This window comes from Ranitomeya imitator, chromosome 4, assembly GCF_032444005.1.
Source record: "Ranitomeya imitator isolate aRanImi1 chromosome 4, aRanImi1.pri, whole genome shotgun sequence".
NCBI lineage: Eukaryota > Metazoa > Chordata > Amphibia > Anura > Dendrobatidae > Ranitomeya > Ranitomeya imitator.
The window spans coordinates 322,799,199-322,821,517 of NC_091285.1; the positions used below are offsets into that span (position 1 = coordinate 322,799,199).

The following is a 22,319-nucleotide window of genomic DNA, read 5'->3' on the forward strand; positions in this document are numbered from 1 at the left end:
TCTTGTGGCTTTGTGTTTTTTACCTCACTCTGGCACTCACTGCATCCTGCCTTAAATAGCAGAATAGGGGGTCCTAGTTTATTGGCTAAAACTATATTTCCCAACAGCATTTGCTTATCCTCAGTGCTGCAGCACCTTCCTCCCTCTTCTATGTGCTCTTCGGGTGCTTTCACAGCAGAAGGTGAATTCTACACATAGATTAGCTTGATGATATCTAAGGGGCTCCAGATGTATGCGCCGGCGGAGTCATAGATTGCAATAGTGACGGCAGAGCGAACGTGTGCTCTGACGTACACCATTTTCGTGAGTATACGCCTACAGGAGGAGGAGACTCAGACATAGAAGACTGTGTCTGGGTGTGCACATCCTGTAGACATACACTCCACAAAATGGTGCACGTCAGCACACACATTCACTTCACCTCATGCTCCTGAACTCCTGTTTACATCACTGGTCTCTCAGAAGCAGACACCGCTTAACTAAGGTAACGTTCACACTAGCGTTATGCTAGTTTGCGTCGGTTTTGCGTTGGGCGACGCAGCGGCGACGCATGCGTCATGCGCCCCTATATTTAACATGGGGGACGCATGCGTTTTTGTTTGTTGCGTTGTGCGACACATGCGTCTTTTTTGCCGCAAGCGTCGGACCAAGAAAACGCAACAAGTTGCATTTTTCTTGCGTCCGAATTTCGGCAAAAAACGACGCATGCGTCGCAAAACGCAGCGTTTTTGCGTGCGTTTTGGTGCGTTTTTGCGTGCGTCGCGCGTGTGAACGTAGCCTAATCTTGGCCTCTGTACACAAAGCCCATCCTTCAATACATAGCTCTCCTTACAGCCCCAGTATACAGCTTATCCTACAGTATATCTCTCATTTCTGCCCCTTCTAGACATACAACTCATCCTGAAGTATATCTTTAATTTCTGTCTTCTCTATATACAGTCAATAAAGGAATAGATCTGTCCTTTTGTCCCCTATATACAGTGGCATATAAAAGTTTGGGCACCCATGGCCACAATTACTGTTATTGTCAACACTAAAGCAAGTTAAAGATTACATGATTTCTAAAAGGCCTAAAGTTAAAGATGACACATTTCCTTTGTATTTTAGGGGGAAAAAATATATTCTTATATTTTACATTTTAAAAATTACAAAAAGTAAAATGGACCGATGCAAAAGTTTTGGCACCTTTGGAGATCTGACCAAGGTTTCAGACCTTAATTAGCTTGTTACGATTATTACTTTTTCATTATCATTGTTAGGAAAGGCCAAGTGATGCAAATTTCCCAGCTTTATAAAAACTCACAGCCATGGGTTATTTTAAGCAGCTGCCTAGCACTCTGAAAATGAAAATGGTGGAGGCCCACAAGGCATAAGAAGATAGCAAAGTGTTTTTAAGTTGCCCTTTCCTCAATTTAAAATGTATTTAAGAAATTGGAGTTAACAGGAACAGTTGAGGTCAAGATAAGGTTTGGAAGACCAAGCAAAATGTCATTGAGAGCTGTTTGTAGGATTACTAGCAAGACAAATCAGAATCCCCGCAAAAGACCTTCAGAAAGATCTAGCAGACTCTGGAGTTGTGGTACATTGTTCTACTGTTCAGAGACACCTGCACAAATATGGCCTTCATGGAAGAGTCATCAGAAGAAAACCTCTCCTGCCTCCTCACCAAAAAATTCAGCATCAGAAGTATGCAAAAGAACATCTAAACAAGCCTGATGGAAACCAAGTCCTGTGGACCGATAAGGTTAAAATAGAACTCTTTAGCCACAATGATCAACGGTATCTGTGGAGAGAAAAGAGCACAGAATTTCAGGAAAAGAATATCTCAACAGCCATTAAGCATGGGGGTATATCAATCATGCTTTTTACGGGTAGAGGGAAGAATGGATGCAATGAAATTTCAACAAATTCCACAGGAATCTATCAGAACTGGAAGAATTTTCCATGGAAGAATGGATGAAAATCCCTCACACAAGAAGTGAAAGACTCTTGGCTTGCTACACAAAGCATTTACAAGATGTGATACTTTAAAAAAGGGATACTACTAGGTTCTATCCATGCAGGGTGCACAAACTTTTGAATCTGCCCATTTTCTTCTTTGCAATTTTTAAAATGTAAAAGATGACAATTTTTTTGTGTCTAAAATACAAAGGAAATGTGTCACCTTTAACACCTTTCCGACGTTGGGTGTAATAATATGCCCATATTGGACTCCCTCCCTTTGATGTGGGCTTCGGCGCTAAGCCCACATCTTTTCCTGTACATGTCAGCTGTTTTGAACAGACTATAACAGCAGCGGGTGGAATCGCGATCCACCCGTGGATGTTAGCACGTTAAATGCCGCTGTCAATCTCTGACAGCAGCATTTAACTTGCACTTCCATGATACACGCCGAGTCACCGATGGCTCTCCAGCAGACCTCTATGGTTGTCATTGCCGGATTGCTATGAGCGCCGCCCGATGGTCGGCGCTCATAGCGAGTGAGCATTTTTGCTACAAACAGGCGATCTGATCATCGCCTGTATGCAGCAGAGCCGATCGGACAACTGCAGCTTCTAGTCTCCCGTGGAGAGTATTGAAGGATGCAAAAAGTAAAAAAAAAATGTTTTTAAAAATATTTAAAAAGTAAAAAATATATAAAACTTCAAATCAACCCCCGTTTGCCCCATTCAAAAATCAAACATACACATATTTGGTATCACCGAGTTCAGAATCACCCGATCTATCAATATAAAAAAAGAATTAACCTGGTTGCTAAACGGTGTCACGAGAAAAAAGTTAAAACGCCAGAATTACGTTTTTTTAGTCGCAGCTAAAATGCAATAAAATCTAACAACTGGCGATCAAAAGATCATATCTACACCAAAATGGTATCAATAAAAACGTCAGCCCTCATTCAGCCCCAAATCACAAAAAATGGAGACGGTACAGATCTTGGAAAATGCCGCCATTTTTTTTCCCCAAAGTTTGGATTTTTTTTCACCACTTAAATAAAAAACAAAAACAACAAAAATAACAGTAATTTTCACCAGTGGCGCCCAAACTTTTACATGCCACTGTATACAGCACATGCTGCATGTAGGTCCCTCCTTTCTGTCCACTCTATTTACAGAGCTTTCTACAGTATTTCTCTCTCTTCTTTAGGTCGGGGTCACACTTGCGAGTTCAATGTAAGAAATTCGCACGAGTCTCTCACATCAATACTCGGCATTGCCGCCGGCACTCAGGACCGGAGCATGGCGGCTGCATAGAAATCCATGCAGCCACACACTCCGGTCGTGCTAGTTTCTCGCATTGAACTTGCAAGTGTGGCCCAGGCCTTACCCTGTATATTCAGCAATCCTGCAGTATATCTCTCCTCTCTTTCCCATCTATATACAACTTGTCCTGCAACTTCTATCTCCTCTTCAGCCCATCCTGCAGTTCTCCTTTTAGCGGCAGTACACAAGCACCGCTGCTTCCTGGCATGAGCTCTGCAGTGTAATGGAGGAGGCTACACCCGTTTACGCGACATCATCCTTCATAGAAGCACTGATCAAGGCACACCACAGCTATGCACACGGCTCGCATTGTGGCCGGGAGTATAAGTTCCTGTGCATGTATAATAAGCACAAATCTTTGAATTAACCTCCCGATGTGCTTATTAAGTATAGTAATGGGCGAAACACATTGAAGCGATCTAATGTAGTATTTGGAGACTGTATAATCACGATCCTTTAGCTATGTTTGTCATGAGAAATATTAATTAGCCCTTCAATGATTGGAAGGGGTAGTGTGCGTTTGGGGAATGCCTGTAAAATGAATGGATGAGAACGCATTTTTCCATATATTATAAGTGATTCATCCTCCAATATAACAGGAGCTGTCATATGAGCATTCAATGAACTGATTAAACTATCAGATAGAATAGGTACCGTACAAGGTATTCATTGGAGAGTTTAGACTGGGGTTGTAATATATTTTGGAGGGAATTTATGTAGTATAAGATACTTCATTACTAATTAACATTCCAATCTAAATTTTAGGGCAGAGTGCAATAGACAAACTCTATATAAAATCCTTTATAAAATTTTGGATTGTCACATACAGGTGGGCGGTGAGTTTCTAGGGGCATTCCACCACCTGATAAATTCATAAGCAGGCTGTTTCATTATTAAAAGGACACACAGTTGTTGATTTTATCTTTACTAGTATCCACGATATGATCCTCATACTTACCTATTGGGAAGTGGATAAGGTTAAACATTTTAAGAAATAAATAAAGGTTACGTTATAATAATACTTTAGTTCAACACAGTCAGTGAATTTATTATTTTTTTTTGGTGGATTTAATATTGTGAGTTTGAAGTTCCGCTACCTGTCAATTTTGTGATGAAAAGGTAGGCAGCTGCTGTTAAAAAAGACAACATCCTCTTCTATGTTTATTAGTTGTGACACTATTGACAAGCTGTCTAGAAGATACAATACCCGTAGCTGTGGCACTGGAGTCATCCAGGTCAATTTTCTTCTCCAGCTTGTTTTCTGAAAACCTCAGAAGATCAGTATCCTGGTCCTCTGGGTAATGTCTGTCCTCCTCTGTAAGGACAGAAGACTGTGCGTTGCTTTCCTGCATTTGCTGTATGTCTTGGAGGAGCTCAATGCTGACCTCTGTTTGGTGAGAACTGTCACCATCGTGCTGAACTGTTCCTGGTAATTTTTGATCAAAAAACAAAATCAGATGATTTTACTTCATATTTTGCACTATGCAGTTCTTTTTAGGATAGCTATCCTGAATATGGCCACTTACCTCCTAGGTCAATGTTATTTTTCTCAATATCTTCGTCTTCCAACATGTTTGCTATTTCTTCACTCTCCATGTGTGATTCCTGGCCTGGAATTTGGGTTTCCCCATTCTCACAATCATGCTTCTGGTCTTGGTGCTGATGTACAAGGTGCTGGCCTTGATCCTGATGTGTAAGGTTCTGGTCTTGTTCTTGATATATAAGGTTCTGGTCTTGATCCTGATGTCTAAGGTTCTGGTCTTGCTCTTGAACTGTAAGGTTCTGGTCTTGGTTTTGATGTGCAAGGTTCTGGTCTTGCTGTTGAAGTATAAGATTATGGTCTTGGTCCTGATGTACAAGATTCTGGTCTTGGTCCTGATGTACAAGGTTCTGGTCTTGGTCCTGATGTACAAGGTTCTGGTCTTGGTCCTGATGTACAAGGTTCTGGTCTTGGTCCTGATGTACAAGGTTCTGGTCTTCTTCCTGATGTACATGCTTTTTTTCGCTGTTGTCTGATGTAACCTCTACATCTGTCTGCTGGGCTACATCAGATCTCCCAGATACCGTTGTAGCTTCCATTTTACCCTATTTGCTACCCTGAACACATAGAGCACAAACATTAGGCTGTTCCTATGCACATTAATTAACAATGAAAAAATAAATACCTTAATAACTGCTCTCACCATGACCTGCCCACTGAAAAAAAATTAAAAAAGAAAGAATAGCAGGCAGAGCTAAAACTATATGAGTAAGGCTATGTTCACAAGCAGTGTTTTTGCTGCATTTCTTGTTTCTACAGCCCAAACCTGCTCTCTTGGCAGCAAAAACACTGCTATGAAAACGCCCGTTTTTCAACGTTTTGCAGCATTTTTTTGTGCTTTTTTGCATGCATGTTACATATGTGCTTTGTCTACAGTACATGTTTAAAAAGTTAGATTTATTCCTGAAAAACGCCTCTGAGATTTTAGCAGTAGTTTTCAATTTTCTCAGAACAAAAAAGATTTCTGAAATTTCATCACTTTTGCTCTTACTGTAAAAAGCAGCAAAAAATGCCGCAAAAAAGGTGCAAAAATGCCACGTGTCAACATAAGGTGAGTGTTTACATTTAAACCTGACAAAACTTGGTAGCCGGGGCGCTTGAATATCAGTCCCGACACCCAAGTTTTGCAGAATACACTATAAACACTCTAAGAATATTAAGAATACACTATATACAATATACATAATATACACATACACTATATACAATATAAGAATACACTACAAACAATCATGGACAAATGTTTCCACATAACGCTGAGTGGATTATGAAACTGCAGATGTGAGATAAGGCTGATCAGGTTACACTACGTAAAACGTTACTTTTACTGATTCCAGTAAAATCTTTGTAGAAAAAATATATACAAAAAGGTCAAAGATAAAAAATCCTCAAAATAGCAATTTGTGGGTAAAAAGTAGCAAAAGGGCATGAGTGTATAGGGCGCAATGGGGCCTATTAGGGCTAGCCCACTTGAGCTGGTAGGATGCCAAACTCCACGGCTAGGTACGACTCAATAGAGGCTAAGGGTATGTGCACACGTAGGTTGGATCTCTGCGGATTTTTCGCACCTGTTTTCGTGCGAACAGGATTATATCCCTGGACGAAGCCTAACCGCGAAACGCGCGTCGAGGTCCTCCTATTGATCTGCATTTCAGGTAAATACACCTTGACCTGTCCCCATGCCCTGCACCTTAGTACTAATATGCACTTTACAGCTACCATATCAGTGAGTGTAGTAATTCCACTTAGGATCTTTAGAACTGCTATAGACTTTGTTATAGGTAGTTTCTCTGCCATACACTTTCTATTACTCAGGGTTTTTTTGTAACATATCTTTATTTATCTCGGCATGTAATTGTTTGTGCATTTATTAGTAGGCATGCTACCTTTAGCCCATGTATCTTGAACTTTGATTGATTATGGTATATGTATGGTCTATATTAACCGTATGTACGGCTATTTATTGGCCAGCACTTTTTTACTATTGGGCCTGTATAAATTTATGCCATATTATGTCATGCGCATTTAAGTTTATTTCTGCCTATTTACTTGCATTTTTTGGTATCATTTGATTATTTATAGGTTTTTTGTGGTGTATCTGCCCTATGCAGACAGTAGATTCTTTATCACCATTGAGTACTATTGGACTTGTTTAGATTTTATATGTATTATTAATAAACTTCAGTGTTTTTATTGGCAAGAAGCTTCCGTTGTCTTTCTGATTTGATATTCCACTTTTTTAACCTGGGCCCTTTTGCTGATATGGCTCTAATTGTATTTTACTAGTGCATTTTTGCTACTGTTTACCCCAACATTACTACTTTGAGGATTTTTTATCCTTGGCCTTTCTGTATATTTTTCTGTACTAAGAGATTTTAATGGAAACAAAAGTAATGTTTTATGTAGTGTAATTTTTGTGAACGAAATTGTGAGCAATGTCCGGGTACCTGATGAAGCTGGGATGTGACCATTGTAATCTGCACATAGAACACTGTTATATCGTTTGACATAAGAGGTAGGTACTACTGTCCTGATTTATGGTAGGGGGCATTTACCTGCCCCTAAAGATGCCCCCTGCTGGCCCATTTACCAGTTCCTATAGCTGCCCCTACTGGCCCATTTACCTGACCCTATAGCTGCCCCTGTTGGCACATTTACCTGCCCATATAGCTGCCCCTGCTGGCACATTTACCTTCCCCTACAGCTGCCCCTGCTGGCACATTTACCTGCCCCTATAGCTGCCCGTCGGCACATTTACCTGCCCCTATAGTTGCCCCTGCTGATACATTTACCTGCCCCTATAGCTGCTCCCGCTAGCACATTTACCTGCCCCTATAGCTGCCCCTGCTGGCACATTTACCTGCTCCTAAAGCTGCCCCGGCTGGCACATTTACCTGCCCCTATAGCTGCCCCGGCTGGCACATTTACCTGTCCCTATAGCTTCCCGCTGCTGGCACATTTACCTGCCCATATAGCTGCCCCTGTTGGCACATTTACCTGACCCTATAGCTGCCTCTGCTGTAACATTTAGCTTCCCTTATAGCTGCTCCTGCTGGCACATTTACATTCCCCTGTATCTGCTCCTGCTGGCACATTTACCTTCCCCTGTATCTGCCCCTGCTGGCACATTTACCTTCCCCTATAGATGTCCCTGCTGGCCCATTTACCTGCCCCTATAGCTGCCACCTGCTGGCACATTTACCTTCCCCTATAACTGCCCCTGCTGGCATATTTACCTGTCCCTATAGCTGCCCCTGCTGGCACATTTACGTGCCCCCATGGCTACCCCTGCTGGCACATTTGCCTGTCCCTATAGCTGCCCCTGCTGGTACATTTACCTTCCCCTATAGCTGCCCCTGCTGGCACATTTACCTGCCCCTATAGCTGCCCCTGCTGGGACATTTGCCTGCCCCTATAGCTGCCCCTGCTGGTACATTTTCCTTCCCCTATAGCTGCCCCTGCTGGCACATTTACCTTCCCCTATAGGCACATTTACCAGTCCCCATAGTTGCCCCTGCTGGCACATTTACCTTCCCCTATAGCTGCCCGTGCTGGCACATTTACCTGCCCCTATAGCTGCCCCCTGCTGGCACATTTACCTTCCTCTATAGCTGCCCCTGCTGGCACCTTTACCTTCCCCTATAGCTGCCCCCTGCTGGCACCTTTACCTGCCTCTATAGCTGCCTCCTGCTGGCACATTTACCTGCCCCTATAGGCACATTTACCAGTCCCCATAGCGGCCCCTGCTGGCACATTTACCTTCCCCTATAGCTGCCCCTGCTGGCACATTTACCTGCCCCTATAGCTGCCCCCTGCTGGCACATTTACCTTCCTCTATAGCTGCCCCTGCTGGCACCTTTACCTGCCTCTATAGCTGCCTCCTGCTGGCACATTTACCTGCCCCTATAGGCACATTTACCAGTCCCCATAGTTGCCCCTGCTGGCACATTTACCTTTCCCTATAGCTGCCTCCTGCTACCACATTTAACTGCCCCTATAGGCAAATTTAACAGTCCCTACAGCTGCCCCTGCTGGCACATTTACCGTCCCCTATAGCTGCCCCTGCTGGCACATTTACCTGCCCCTATAGCTGCCCCTGCTGGCACCTTTACCTGCCCCTATAGCTGCCTCCTAATGGCACATTTACTTGCCCCTATAGCTAACCCTGCTGACACATTTACCTACCCCGATAGCTGCCCCCCGCTGGCACATTTACCTTCCCTTATAGCTGCCCCTGCTGGCACATTTACCTGCCCCTATAGCTGCCCCCTGCTGGTACATTTACCTGCCACTATAGCTGCCTCCTAATGGCACATTTACCAGTCCCTGTAGCTGCCCCTGCTGGCACATTTACCTTCCCCTACAGATACCCCTGCTGGCACATTTACCTGCCCCCATGGCTACCCCTGCTGGCACATTTACCTGCCCCTATAGCTGCCCCTGCTGGCACATTTACCTTCCCCTATAGCTGCCCCTGCTGGCACATTTACCTGCCCCCATGGCTACCCCTGCTGGCACATTTACCTGCCCCTATAGCTGCCCCTGCTGGCACATTTACCTGCCCCTGTAGCTGCCCCTGCTGGCACATTTATCTGCCCCTATAGCTGCCCCTGCTGGCACATTTACCTGCCCCCATGGCTACCCCTGCTGGCACATTTACCTGCCCCTATAGCTGCCCCTGCTGGCACATTTACCTTCCCCTACAGCTGCCCCTGCTGGCACATTTACCTTCCCCTATAGCTGCCCCTGCTGGCACATTTACCTGCCCCTGTAGCTGCCCCTGCTGGCACATTTATCTGCCCCTATAGCTGCCCCTGCTGGCACATTTACCTGCCCCCATGGCTACCCCTGCTGGCACATTTACCTGCCCCTATAGCTGCCCCTGCTGGCACATTTACCTTCCCCTACAGCTGCCCCTGCTGGCACATTTACCTGCCCCTATAGCTGCCCCTACTGGCACATTTACCTGTCCCTATAGCTGCCCCTGCTGGCACATTTACCTTCCCCTACAGCTGCCCCTGCTGGCACATTTACCTGCCCCTATAGCTTATAGCTGCCCCTGCTGGCACATTTACCAGTCCCTATAGCTGCCCCCTGCTGGCACATTTACCTTCCCCTATAGCTACCCCTGCTGGTACATTTACCTTCCCCTATAGCTGCCCCTGCTGGCACATTTACCTTCCCCTATAGCTGCCCCTGCTGGCACATTTACCTGCCTCTATAGCTTCCCCTGCTGGTACATTTACCTTCCCCTATAGCTGCCCCTGCTGGCACATTTACCTTCCCCTATAGCTACCCCTGCTGGCACATTTACCTTCCCCTATAGCTGCCCCTTCTGGCACATTTACCTGCCTCCATAGCTACCCCCTGCTGGCATATTTACATTCCCCTATAGCTGCCCCTGCTGGCACATTTACCTGCCTCCATAGCTGCCCCTGCTGGTACATTTACCTTCCCCTATAGCTGCCCCTGCTGGCACATTTACCTTCCCCTATAGCTGCCCCTGCTGGCACATTTACCTGCCTCTATAGCTGCCCCTGCTGGTACATTTACCTTCCCCTATAGCTGCCCCTGCTGGCACATTTACCTTCCCCTATAGCTGCCCCTGCTGGCACATTTACCTGCCTCTATAGCTGCCCCTGCTGGTACATTTACCTTCCCCTATAGCTGCCCCTGCTGGCACATTTACCTGCCCCTATAGCTGCCCCTGCTGGCACATTTACCTTCTCCTATAGCTGCCCCTGCTGGCACATTTACCTTCCCCTATAGCTACCCCTGCTGGCACATTTACCTTCCCCTATAGCTGCCCCTGCTGGCACATTTACCTGCCTCCATAGCTGCCCCTGCTGGCACATTTACCTTCCACTATAGCTGCCCCTGCTGGCACATTTATCTTCTCCTATAGCTGCCCCTGCTGGCACATTTACCTTCCCCTATAGCTACCCCTGCTGGCACATTTATCTTCTCCTATAGCTGCCCCTGCTGGCACATTTACCTGCCTCCATAGCTGCCCCTGCTGGTACATTTACCTTCCCCTATAGCTGCCCCTGCTGGTACATTTACCTTCCCCTATAGCTGCCCCTGCTGGCACATTTACCTGCCTCCATAGCTGCCCCTGCTGGCACATTTACCTGCCTCCATAGCTGCCCCTGCTGGCACATTTACCTTCTCCTATAGCTGCCCCCTGCTGGCACATTTACCTTCTCCTATAGCTGCCCCTGCTGGCACATTTACCTTCTCCTATAGCTGCCCCTGCTGGCACATTTACCTTCTCCTATAGCTGCCCCTGCTGGCACATTTACCTGTCCCTATAGCTGCCCCTGCTGGCACATTTACCTGCCCCTATAGCTGCCCCCTTCTGGCATATTTACCTGCCCCTATAGCTGCCCCTGCTGGCACATTTACCTGCCCCTATAGCTGCCCCTGCTGGCACCTTTACCTGCCCCTATAGCTGCCTCCTAATGGCACATTTACTTGCCCCTATAGCTAACCCTGCTGACACATTTACCTACCCCGATAGCTGCCCCCCGCTGGCACATTTACCTTCCCTTATAGCTGCCCCTGCTGGCACATTTACCTGCCCCTATAGCTGCCCCCTGCTGGTACATTTACCTGCCACTATAGCTGCCTCCTAATGGCACATTTACCAGTCCCTGTAGCTGCCCCTGCTGGCACATTTACCTTCCCCTACAGCTACCCCTGCTGGCACATTTACCTGCCCCCATGGCTACCCCTGCTGGCACATTTACCTGCCCTATAGCTGCCCCTGCTGGCACATTTACCTTCCCCTATAGCTGCCCCTGCTGGCACATTTACCTGCCCCTGTAGCTGCCCCTGCTGGCACATTTATCTGCCCCTATAGCTGCCCCTGCTGGCACATTTACCTGCCCCCATGGCTACCCCTGCTGGCACATTTACCTGCCCCTATAGCTGCCCCTGCTGGCACATTTACCTTCCCCTACAGCTGCCCCTGCTGGCACATTTACCTGCCCCTATAGCTGCCTCTACTGGCACATTTACCTGTCCCTATAGCTGCCCCTGCTGGCACATGTATCAGTCCCTGTAGCTGCCCCTGCTGGCACATTTACCTGCCCCTATAGCTTATAGCTGCCCCTGCTGGCACATTTACCAGTCCCTATAGCTGCCCCCTGCTGGCACATTTACCTTCCCCTATAGCTACCCCTGCTGGTACATTTACCTTCCCCTATAGCTGCCCCTGCTGGCACATTTACCTTCCCCTATAGCTGCCCCTGCTGGCACATTTACCTTCCCCTATAGCTGCCCCTGCTGGCACATTTACCTGCCTCTATAGCTGCCCCTGCTGGTACATTTACCTTCGCCTATAGCTGCCCCTGCTGGCACATTTACCTTCCCCTATAGCTACCCCTGCTGGCACATTTACCTGCCCCTATAGCTGCCCCTGCTGGCACATTTACCTTCCCCTATAGCTGCCCCTGCTGGCACATTTACCTGCCTCCATAGCTGCCCCTGCTGGTACATTTACCTTCCCCTATAGCTGCCCCTGCTGGCACATTTACCTTCCCCTATAGCTGCCCCTGCTGGCACATTTACCTGCCTCTATAGCTGCCCCTGCTGGTACATTTACCTTCCCCTATAGCTGCCCCTGCTGGCACATTTACCTGCCTCTATAGCTGCCCCTGCTGGTACATTTACCTTCCCCTATAGCTGCCCCTGCTGGCACATTTACCTGCCCCTATAGCTGCCCCTGCTGGCACATTTACCTTCTCCTATAGCTGCCCCTGCTGGCACAGTTACCTTCCCCTATAGCTACCCCTGCTGGCACATTTACCTTCCCCTATAGCTGCCCCTGCTGGCACATTTACCTGCCTCCATAGCTGCCCCTGCTGGTACATTTACCTTCCCCTATAGCTGCCCCTGCTGGCACATTTACCTGCCCCTATAGCTGCCCCTGCTGGCACATTTACCTTCTCCTATAGCTGCCCCTGCTGGCACATTTACCTTCCCCTATAGCTACCCCTGCTGGCACATTTACCTTCCCCTATAGCTGCCCCTGCTGGCACATTTACCTGCCTCCATAGCTGCCCCTGCTGGTACATTTACCTTTCCCTATAGCTGCCCCTGCTGGCACATTTACCTGCCTCCATAGCTGCCCCTGCTGGTACATTTACCTTCCCCTATAGCTGCCCCTGCTGGTACATTTACCTTCCCCTATAGCTGCCCCTGCTGGTACATTTACCTTCCCCTATAGCTGCCCCTGCTGGCACATTTACCTGCCCCTATAGCTGCCCCTGCTGGCACATTTACCTGCCCCTATAGCTGCCCCCTGCTGGCACATTTACCTGCCCCTGCTGGCACATTTACCTTCCTCCATAGCTGCCCCTGCTGGTACATTTACCTGTCCCTATAGCTGCTCCCTGCTGGCACATTTACCTGCCCCTATAGCTGCCCCTGCTGGCACATTTACCTGCCCCTGCTGGCACATTTACCTGCCTCCATAGCTGCCCCTGCTGGTACATTTACCTGTGCCTATAGCTGCTCCCTGCTGGCACATTTACCTGCCCCTATAGCTGCCCCTGCTGGCACATTTACCTTCCCCTATAGCTGCCCCTGCTGGCACATTTACCTGCCTCCATAGCTGCCCCTGCTGGTACATTTACCTTCCCCTATAGCTGCCCCTGCTGGTACATTTACCTTCCCCTATAGCTGCCCCTGCTGGTACATTTACCTTCCCCTATAGCTGCCCCTGCTGGCACATTTACCTGCCCCTATAGCTGCCCCTGCTGGCACATTTACCTGCCCCTATAGCTGCCCCCTGCTGGCACATTTACCTGCCCCTATAGCTGCCCCTGCTGGCACATTTACCTGCCCCTGCTGGCACATTTACCTGCCTCCATAGCTGCCCCTGCTGGTACATTTACCTGTCCCTATAGCTGCCCCCTGCTGGCACATTTACCTGCCCCTATAGCTGCCCCTGCTGGCACATTTACCTGCCCCTATAGCTGCCCCCTGCTGGCACATTTACCTGCCCCTATAGTTGCCCCTGCTGGCACATTTACCTGCCCCTATAGCTGCCCCTGCTGGCACATTTACCTGCCTCCATAGCTGCCCCTGCTGGTACATTTACCTGCCCCTATAGCTGCCCCCTGCTGGCACATTTACCTGCCCCTATAGCTGCCCCTGCTGGTACATTTACCTGCCCCTATAGCTGCCCCTGCTGGCACATTTACCTGCCCCTGCTGGCACATTTACCTGCCTCCATAGCTGCCCCTGCTGGTACATTTACCTGTCCCTATAGCTGCCCCCTGCTGGCACATTTACCTGCCCCTATAGCTGCCCCTGCTGGCACATTTACCTTCCCCTATAGCTGCCCCTGCTGGCACATTTACCTGCCTCCATAGCTGCCCCTGCTGGTACATTTACCTTCCCCTATAGCTGCCCCTGCTAGTACATTTACCTTCCCCTATAGCTGCCCCTGCTGGCACATTTACCTGCCTCCATAGCTGCCCCTGCTGGTACATTTACCTTCCCCTATAGCTGCCCCTGCTGGTACATTTACCTTCCCCTATAGCTGCCTCTGCTGGCACATTTACCTGCCTCCATAGCTGCCCCTGCTGGTACATTTACCTTCCCCTATAGCTGCCCCTGCTGGTACATTTACCTTCCCCTATAGCTGCCCCTGCTGGTACATTTACCTTCCCCTATAGCTGCCCCTGCTGGCACATTTACCTGCCTCCATAGCTGCCCCTGCTGGTACATTTACCTTCCCCTATAGTTGCCCCTGCTGGCACATTTACCTGCCCCTATAGCTGCCCCTGCTGGCACATTTACCTGCCTCCATAGCTGCCCCTGCTGGTACATTTACCTGCCTCTATAGCTGCCCCTGCTGGCACATTTACCTGCCCCTATAGCTGCCCCCTGCTGGCACATTTACCTGTCCCTATAGCTGCCCCCTGCTGGCACATTTACCTGCCCCTATAGCTGCCCCTGCTGGCACATTTACCTGCCCCTATAGCTGCCCCTGCTGGCACATTTACCTGCCCCTATAGCTGCCCCTGCTGGCACATTTACCTGTCCCTATAGCTGCCCCCTGCTGGCACATTTACCTGCCCCTATAGCTGCCCCTGCTGGCACATTTACCTTCCCCTATAGCTGCCCCTGCTGGTACATTTACCTTCCCCTATAGCTGCCCCTGCTGGCACATTTACCTGCCCCTATAGCTGCCCCTGCTGGCACATTTACCTGCCCCTATAGCTGCCCCCTGCTGGCACATTTACCTGCCCCTATAGCTGCCCCTGCTGGCACATTTACCTGCCCCTGCTGGCACATTTACCTGCCTCCATAGCTGCCCCTGCTGGTACATTTACCTGTCCCTATAGCTGCCCCCTGCTGGCACATTTACCTGCCCCTATAGCTGCCCCTGCTGGCACAATTACCTTCCCCTATAGCTGCCCCTGCTGGCACATTTACCTGCCTCCATAGCTGCCCCTGCTGGTACATTTACCTTCCCCTATAGCTGCCCCTGCTGGTACATTTACCTTCCCCTATAGCTGCCTCTGCTGGCACATTTACCTGCCTCCATAGCTGCCCCTGCTGGTACATTTACCTTCCCCTATAGCTGCCCCTGCTGGTACATTTACCTTCCCCTATAGCTGCCCCTGCTGGTACATTTACCTTCCCCTATAGCTGCCCCTGCTGGCACATTTACCTGCCTCCATAGCTGCCCCTGCTGGTACATTTACCTTCCCCTATAGCTGCCCCTGCTGGTACATTTACCTTCCCCTATAGTTGCCCCTGCTGGCACATTTACCTGCCCCTATAGCTGCCCCTGCTGGCACATTTACCTGCCTCCATAGCTGCCCCTGCTGGTACATTTATCTGCCTCTATAGCTGCCCCTGCTGGCACATTTACCTGCCCCTATAGCTGCCCCCTGCTGGCACATTTACCTGTCCCTATAGCTGCCCCCTGCTGGCACATTTACCTGCCCCTATAGCTGCCCCTGCTGGCACATTTACCTGCCCCTATAGCTGCCCCTGCTGGCACATTTACCTGCCCCTATAGCTGCCCCTGCTGGCACATTTACCTTCTCCTATAGCTGCCCCTGCTGGCACATTTACCTGTCCCTATAGCTGCCCCCTGCTGGCACATTTACCTGCCCCTATAGCTGCCCCTGCTGGCACATTTACCTGCCCCTATAGCTGCCCCTGCTGGCACATTTACCTTCTCCTATAGCTGCCCCTGCTGGTACATTTACCTGCCCCTATAGCTGCCCCTGCTGGTACATTTACCTTCCCCTATAGCTGCCCCTGCTGGCACATTTACCTTCTCCTATAGCTGCCCCTGCTGGTACATTTACCTGCCCCTATAGCTGCCCCTGCTGGCACATTTACCTGCCCCTATAGCTGCCCCTGCTGGCACATTTACCTGCCCCTATAGCTGCCCCTGCTGGTACATTTACCTTCCCCTATAGCTGCCCCTGCTGGCACATTTACCTGCCTCCATAGCTGCCCCTGCTGGTACATTTACCTTCCCCTATAGTTGCCCCTGCTGGCACATTTACCTGCCCCTATAGCTGCCCCTGCTGGCACATTTACCTGCCTCCATAGCTGCCCCTGCTGGTACATTTACCTGCCTCTATAGCTGCCCCTGCTGGCACATTTACCTGCCCCTATAGCTGCCCCCTGCTGGCACATTTACCTGTCCCTATAGCTGCCCCCTGCTGGCACATTTACCTGCCCCTATAGCTGCCCCTGCTGGCACATTTACCTGCCCCTATAGCTGCCCCTGCTGGCACATTTACCTGCCCCTATAGCTGCCCCTGCTGGCACATTTACCTGTCCCTATAGCTGCCCCCTGCTGGCACATTTACCTGCCCCTATAGCTGCCCCTGCTGGCACATTTACCTTCCCCTATAGCTGCCCCTGCTGGTACATTTACCTTCCCCTATAGCTGCCCCTGCTGGCACATTTACCTGCCCCTATAGCTGCCCCTGCTGGCACATTTACCTGCCCCTATAGCTGCCCCCTGCTGGCACATTTACCTGCCCCTATAGCTGCCCCTGCTGGCACATTTACCTGCCCCTGCTGGCACATTTACCTGCCTCCATAGCTGCCCCTGCTGGTACATTTACCTGTCCCTATAGCTGCCCCCTGCTGGCACATTTACCTGCCCCTATAGCTGCCCCTGCTGGCACAATTACCTTCCCCTATAGCTGCCCCTGCTGGCACATTTACCTGCCTCCATAGCTGCCCCTGCTGGTACATTTACCTTCCCCTATAGCTGCCCCTGCTGGTACATTTACCTTCCCCTATAGCTGCCTCTGCTGGCACATTTACCTGCCTCCATAGCTGCCCCTGCTGGTACATTTACCTTCCCCTATAGCTGCCCCTGCTGGTACATTTACCTTCCCCTATAGCTGCCCCTGCTGGTACATTTACCTTCCCCTATAGCTGCCCCTGCTGGCACATTTACCTGCCTCCATAGCTGCCCCTGCTGGTACATTTACCTTCCCCTATAGCTGCCCCTGCTGGTACATTTACCTTCCCCTATAGTTGCCCCTGCTGGCACATTTACCTGCCCCTATAGCTGCCCCTGCTGGCACATTTACCTGCCTCCATAGCTGCCCCTGCTGGTACATTTATCTGCCTCTATAGCTGCCCCTGCTGGCACATTTACCTGCCCCTATAGCTGCCCCCTGCTGGCACATTTACCTGTCCCTATAGCTGCCCCCTGCTGGCACATTTACCTGCCCCTATAGCTGCCCCTGCTGGCACATTTACCTGCCCCTATAGCTGCCCCTGCTGGCACATTTACCTGCCCCTATAGCTGCCCCTGCTGGCACATTTACCTTCTCCTATAGCTGCCCCTGCTGGCACATTTACCTGTCCCTATAGCTGCCCCCTGCTGGCACATTTACCTGCCCCTATAGCTGCCCCTGCTGGCACATTTACCTGCCCCTATAGCTGCCCCTGCTGGCACATTTACCTTCTCCTATAGCTGCCCCTGCTGGTACATTTACCTGCCCCTATAGCTGCCCCTGCTGGCACATTTACCTTCCCCTATAGCTGCCCCTGCTGGCACATTTACCTTCTCCTATAGCTGCCCCTGCTGGTACATTTACCTGCCCCTATAGCTGCCCCTGCTGGCACATTTACCTGCCCCTATAGCTGCCCCTGCTGGCACATTTACCTGCCCCTATAGCTGCCCCCTGCTGGCACATTTACCTGCCCCTATAGCTGCCCCTGCTGGCACATTTACCTGCCCCTGCTGGCACATTTACCTGCCTCCATAGCTGCCCCTGCTGGTACATTTACCTGTCCCTATAGCTGCCCCCTGCTGGCACATTTACCTGCCCCTATAGCTGCCCCTGCTGGCACATTTACCTGCCTCCATAGCTGCCCCTGCTGGTACATTTACCTTCCCCTATAGCTGCCCCTGCTGGTACATTTACCTTCCCCTATAGCTGCCCCTGCTGGCACATTTACCTGCCTCCATAGCTGCCCCTGCTGGTACATTTACCTTCCCCTATAGCTGCCCCTGCTGGTACATTTACCTTCCCCTATAGCTGCCTCTGCTGGCACATTTACCTGCCTCCATAGCTGCCCCTGCTGGTACATTTACCTTCCCCTATAGCTGCCCCTGCTGGTACATTTACCTTCCCCTATAGCTGCCCCTGCTGGTACATTTACCTTCCCCTATAGCTGCCCCTGCTGGCACATTTACCTGCCTCCATAGCTGCCCCTGCTGGTACATTTACCTTCCCCTATAGTTGCCCCTGCTGGCACATTTACCTGCCCCTATAGCTGCCCCTGCTGGCACATTTACCTGCCTCCATAGCTGCCCCTGCTGGTACATTTACCTGCCTCTATAGCTGCCCCTGCTGGCACATTTACCTGCCCCTATAGCTGCCCCTGCTGGTACATTTACCTTCCCCTATAGTTGCCCCTGCTGGCACATTTACCTGCCCCTATAGCTGCCCCTGCTGGCACATTTACCTGCCTCCATAGCTGCCCCTGCTGGTACATTTACCTGCCTCTATAGCTGCCCCTGCTGGCACATTTACCTGTCCCTATAGCTGCCCCCTGCTGGCACATTTACCTGCCCCTATAGCTGCCCCTGCTGGCACATTTACCTGCCCCTATAGCTGCCCCTGCTGGCACATTTACCTGCCCCTATAGCTGCCCCTGCTTGCACATCCTGTCCCACTCTTATTACAGCACTAGCTGTAAGCCTCCATACAGCATACAGTAACATACTGCCTTTATTTGTTACACTTGTTAGGGCATTCTGGGAGTTGTAGTTTCACAGCTGTTGGAGCAGCCATGACTGAGTGTAAACCAGTGACCACTGACCTGCAAACTAGTACAGTACAAGCCATGGAGCAACAGCAGATAGCAGCATCTAATATGGTCCCATAGAACTGAACAGGCGCAAACTATATCCAATGGTCAGTGAAGAGCCCCCATTGTGGAGAGCAGCTGTGGCTGCATTACTACCCGTCCGCCCCTGAGACCACCACTCACCGGCAAGGAGTGCAGGACCACTTGTTGTCACCGATGTCTCCAGGGTAACGGACAGCGGGCGGGACACGCGTTTCTGTGGCAACAGGAGGGCGGGGCGATACCACCTTGGGAAGCGCAAAAGGCGGGAACTTCTGTGGTGCACAATGCACACAGCAGACAGTCAGTGACACTAGTGAGCAGCAGACAGCCTTCTGCCTTCACCTGCGCACGTTGGGCACTGAGCTGAGACTGTCCCTATCTTACCATATAAAGCAATCCTGGCTTCAAGGTGTGCCAGTGTGTGGTAAACCTGAGAACGGAGGCCATAATGCAGAACCTACAACTTGTACTTAGCAGGAAATAACCAGTCATGCTCTAAAGCGCGCAAAATCAAAACTATATCAGCTAAATATATTCTTACTAGATGGTGGCCTGATTCTAACGCATTGGGTATTCTAGAATATGCATGTCCACGTAGTATATTGCCCAGTCACGTACTATATTGCCCAGTCATGTAGTATATTGCCCAGCCACGTAGTATATTGCCCAGCCACGTAGTATATTGCCCAGCCACGTAGTATATTGCCCAGCCACGTAGTATATTGCCCAGCCACGTAGTATATTGCCCAGCCACGTAGTATATTGCCCAGTTACATAGTATATTGCCCAGCCACGTAGTATATTGCCCAGCCACGTAGTATATTGCCCAGTTACGTAGTATATTGCCCAGCCACGTAGTATATTGCCCAGCCACGTAGTATATTGCCCAGTTACGTAGTATATTGCCCAGCCACGTAGTATATTGCCCAGCCACGTAGTATATTGCCCAGTTACGTAGTATATTGCCCAGCCACGTAGTATATTGCCCAGTTACGTAGTATATTGCCCAGTGACGTAGTATATTGCCCAGCCACGTAGTATATTGCCCAGACACGTAGTATATCCGCGCAGGCACGCAGGGCCTGTGATGACGTTGCGGTCACATGACTGTGACATCATGGCAGGTCCTTCTCCCATACCATCCTTGGCACCGGAACCTACCGGAGGTCACTGGAGCGTCGCAAAAGGTGAGTATATAATGATTTGTTATTTTTTTAATTATTTTTCACATTAGATGTTTTTACTATTGATGCTGCATAAGCAGCATCAATAGTAAAAACTTGGTCACACAGGGTTAATAGCGGCGGTAATGGAGTGAGTTACCTGCGGCATAACACGGTCCGTTACCGCTGGCATTAACCCTGTGTGAGCGGTGACTGCGGGGACTATGGAGCGGGCGCTGGGCGCTGACTGCAGGGGAGTAAGGAGGGACTAATCGGACTGTGGCCGTCGCTGATTGGTCGCGGCAGCCATGACAGGTAGCTGGCGAGACCAATCAGCGACTTGGATCCCATGACAGACAGAGGCCGCGACCAATGAATATCCGTGACAGACAGAAAGACAGACGGACAGAAAGACGGAAGTGACCCTTAGACAATTATATAGTAGATAATGCGTAATAAGACAACTGACTGGATAAAAATAATTGTTAAAATGAACTGACCATAAATAAAGGAGGCTGTGTGAGACACCAAGCAAGAAAGAGAATGCAACATGTAGGACCACCAATAATAGGGAACGTACACAGAATAGTGTTTATATGTGCCCACAGAGATAGTGTGATGTACTGCATAAAAATAAAACAATTTCAATAATATCACTATGGACGGCATATATACATATAGTTAGCCATACCAGCCAATAGTAAGATGTGCAGGCTGGTACCTCATCAGCTCCCACCTCAGAACCCAATGCACATTCCAACCTTAGGTTAAAAGATGTGACCACTGACCGATCAATGCTTCACGTGACTTCAACCCTGAAAACATTCTATACTTTACAATACAAGTCAATGGGAAAGATTAAAAGACCACAGGGTGACTTTTGGGGCATTTTATCAGCTTTTTTGCTTGAAACACAGCTAGCAGTTTCTTCATTGTTAACCCCTTTTCAACATTGGGCGTAATAATACGCCGATGTTGGACACCCTCCTTTTAATGTGGGCTTCCGCACTGAGCCCACATCTTTTCCGGCACATGTCAGCTGTTTTGAACAGCTGACATGTGTCTCTAATAGCCACGAGTGGAATCGTGATCCACCCGTGGATGTTATCTAGTTAAAGGCCACTGTGAAAGTCCTGACAGTGGCATTTAACACTTGCTTCCGGCAAGTACGCGGGATTTCTCACCCATTGACGCCCATGTCACATGACCGCGGGTCGCCAAAGGGTTGGCATGACAAACAGAGGTCTCCAGCAGACCTCTATGGCTGTCACTGCTGGATTGCTATGAGCGCCGCCTGGTGGTCAGCACTCATAGCGAGTAATTCTGCTACATACAGGCGATCTGGTCATTGCCTGTATGTAGCAGAGCCGATCGGATTATGGCAGCTTCTAATCTCTAATGAAGACTATCGAAGCATGCCAAAAGTAGAAAAAAAGTTTTTTAAAAATATAAAGGTTCAACCTCTTTTGCCCCATTCAAGATAAAGCAATTTAAAAAAATCAAACATACACATATTTGGTATCGTCGCGTTCAGAATCGCCCGATCTATCGACATAAAAAAAAATTAACCTGATTGCTAAACGGTGTAATAAGAACAAAAAAGTAAAAACGCCAAAACTACCATATTTTTCGGACTATAAGACGCACCAGACTATAAGATGCACCCGGGTTTTAGAGGTGGAAAATAAGGAAAAAAATATTTGAAGCAAAAAATGTGGTAAAATAATAACATAAATAACATACTATTATATGTGGTATTATTATATATAATAGTATGTTATGTTTGAAGCTACTGGTAGAAGATGGTGCTGTGGGACCAGTGTGGTGTCTGTAAAGTACTATATGAAGACGCCAGAGGGTGAGTATAAGAATGGGGACACAGGGCTTATATGTAAAGCACCACACCAGCAATGAAAAATAACAATGCAGTGCTGCTTTAAGATCCCATGGGAGAACTATAACTCCCAACATGTGCTGCAGATTCTATTACATGCT

General features: G+C 49.1%; 1 protein-coding gene across 2 annotated transcripts in view; it reads right to left on the minus strand.

Annotated features, from left to right (window-relative positions):
- The window catches only part of IQUB (IQ motif and ubiquitin domain containing), a 90,427-nt gene extending 70,973 nt beyond the window's left edge, over positions 1–19,454 (minus strand). The window contains exons 1-4 of one of the 2 annotated variants that reach the window (XM_069764901.1): positions 19,303–19,454; positions 5,426–5,456; positions 4,787–5,357; positions 4,468–4,686 (exon numbers count right to left, since the gene is read on the minus strand). In XM_069764901.1, coding sequence (XP_069621002.1) covers positions 4,468–4,686; positions 4,787–5,339 — 772 coding nt within the window. In that variant the 5' untranslated portion in view covers positions 5,340–5,357; positions 5,426–5,456; positions 19,303–19,454. Of the gene's footprint in view, positions 1–4,467; positions 4,687–4,786; positions 5,358–5,425; positions 5,457–19,295 lie in introns of both variants that reach the window. The other variant, XM_069764902.1, reaches the window with a different exon arrangement.
- Between the last annotated feature and the right edge of the window lie 2,865 nt (positions 19,455–22,319).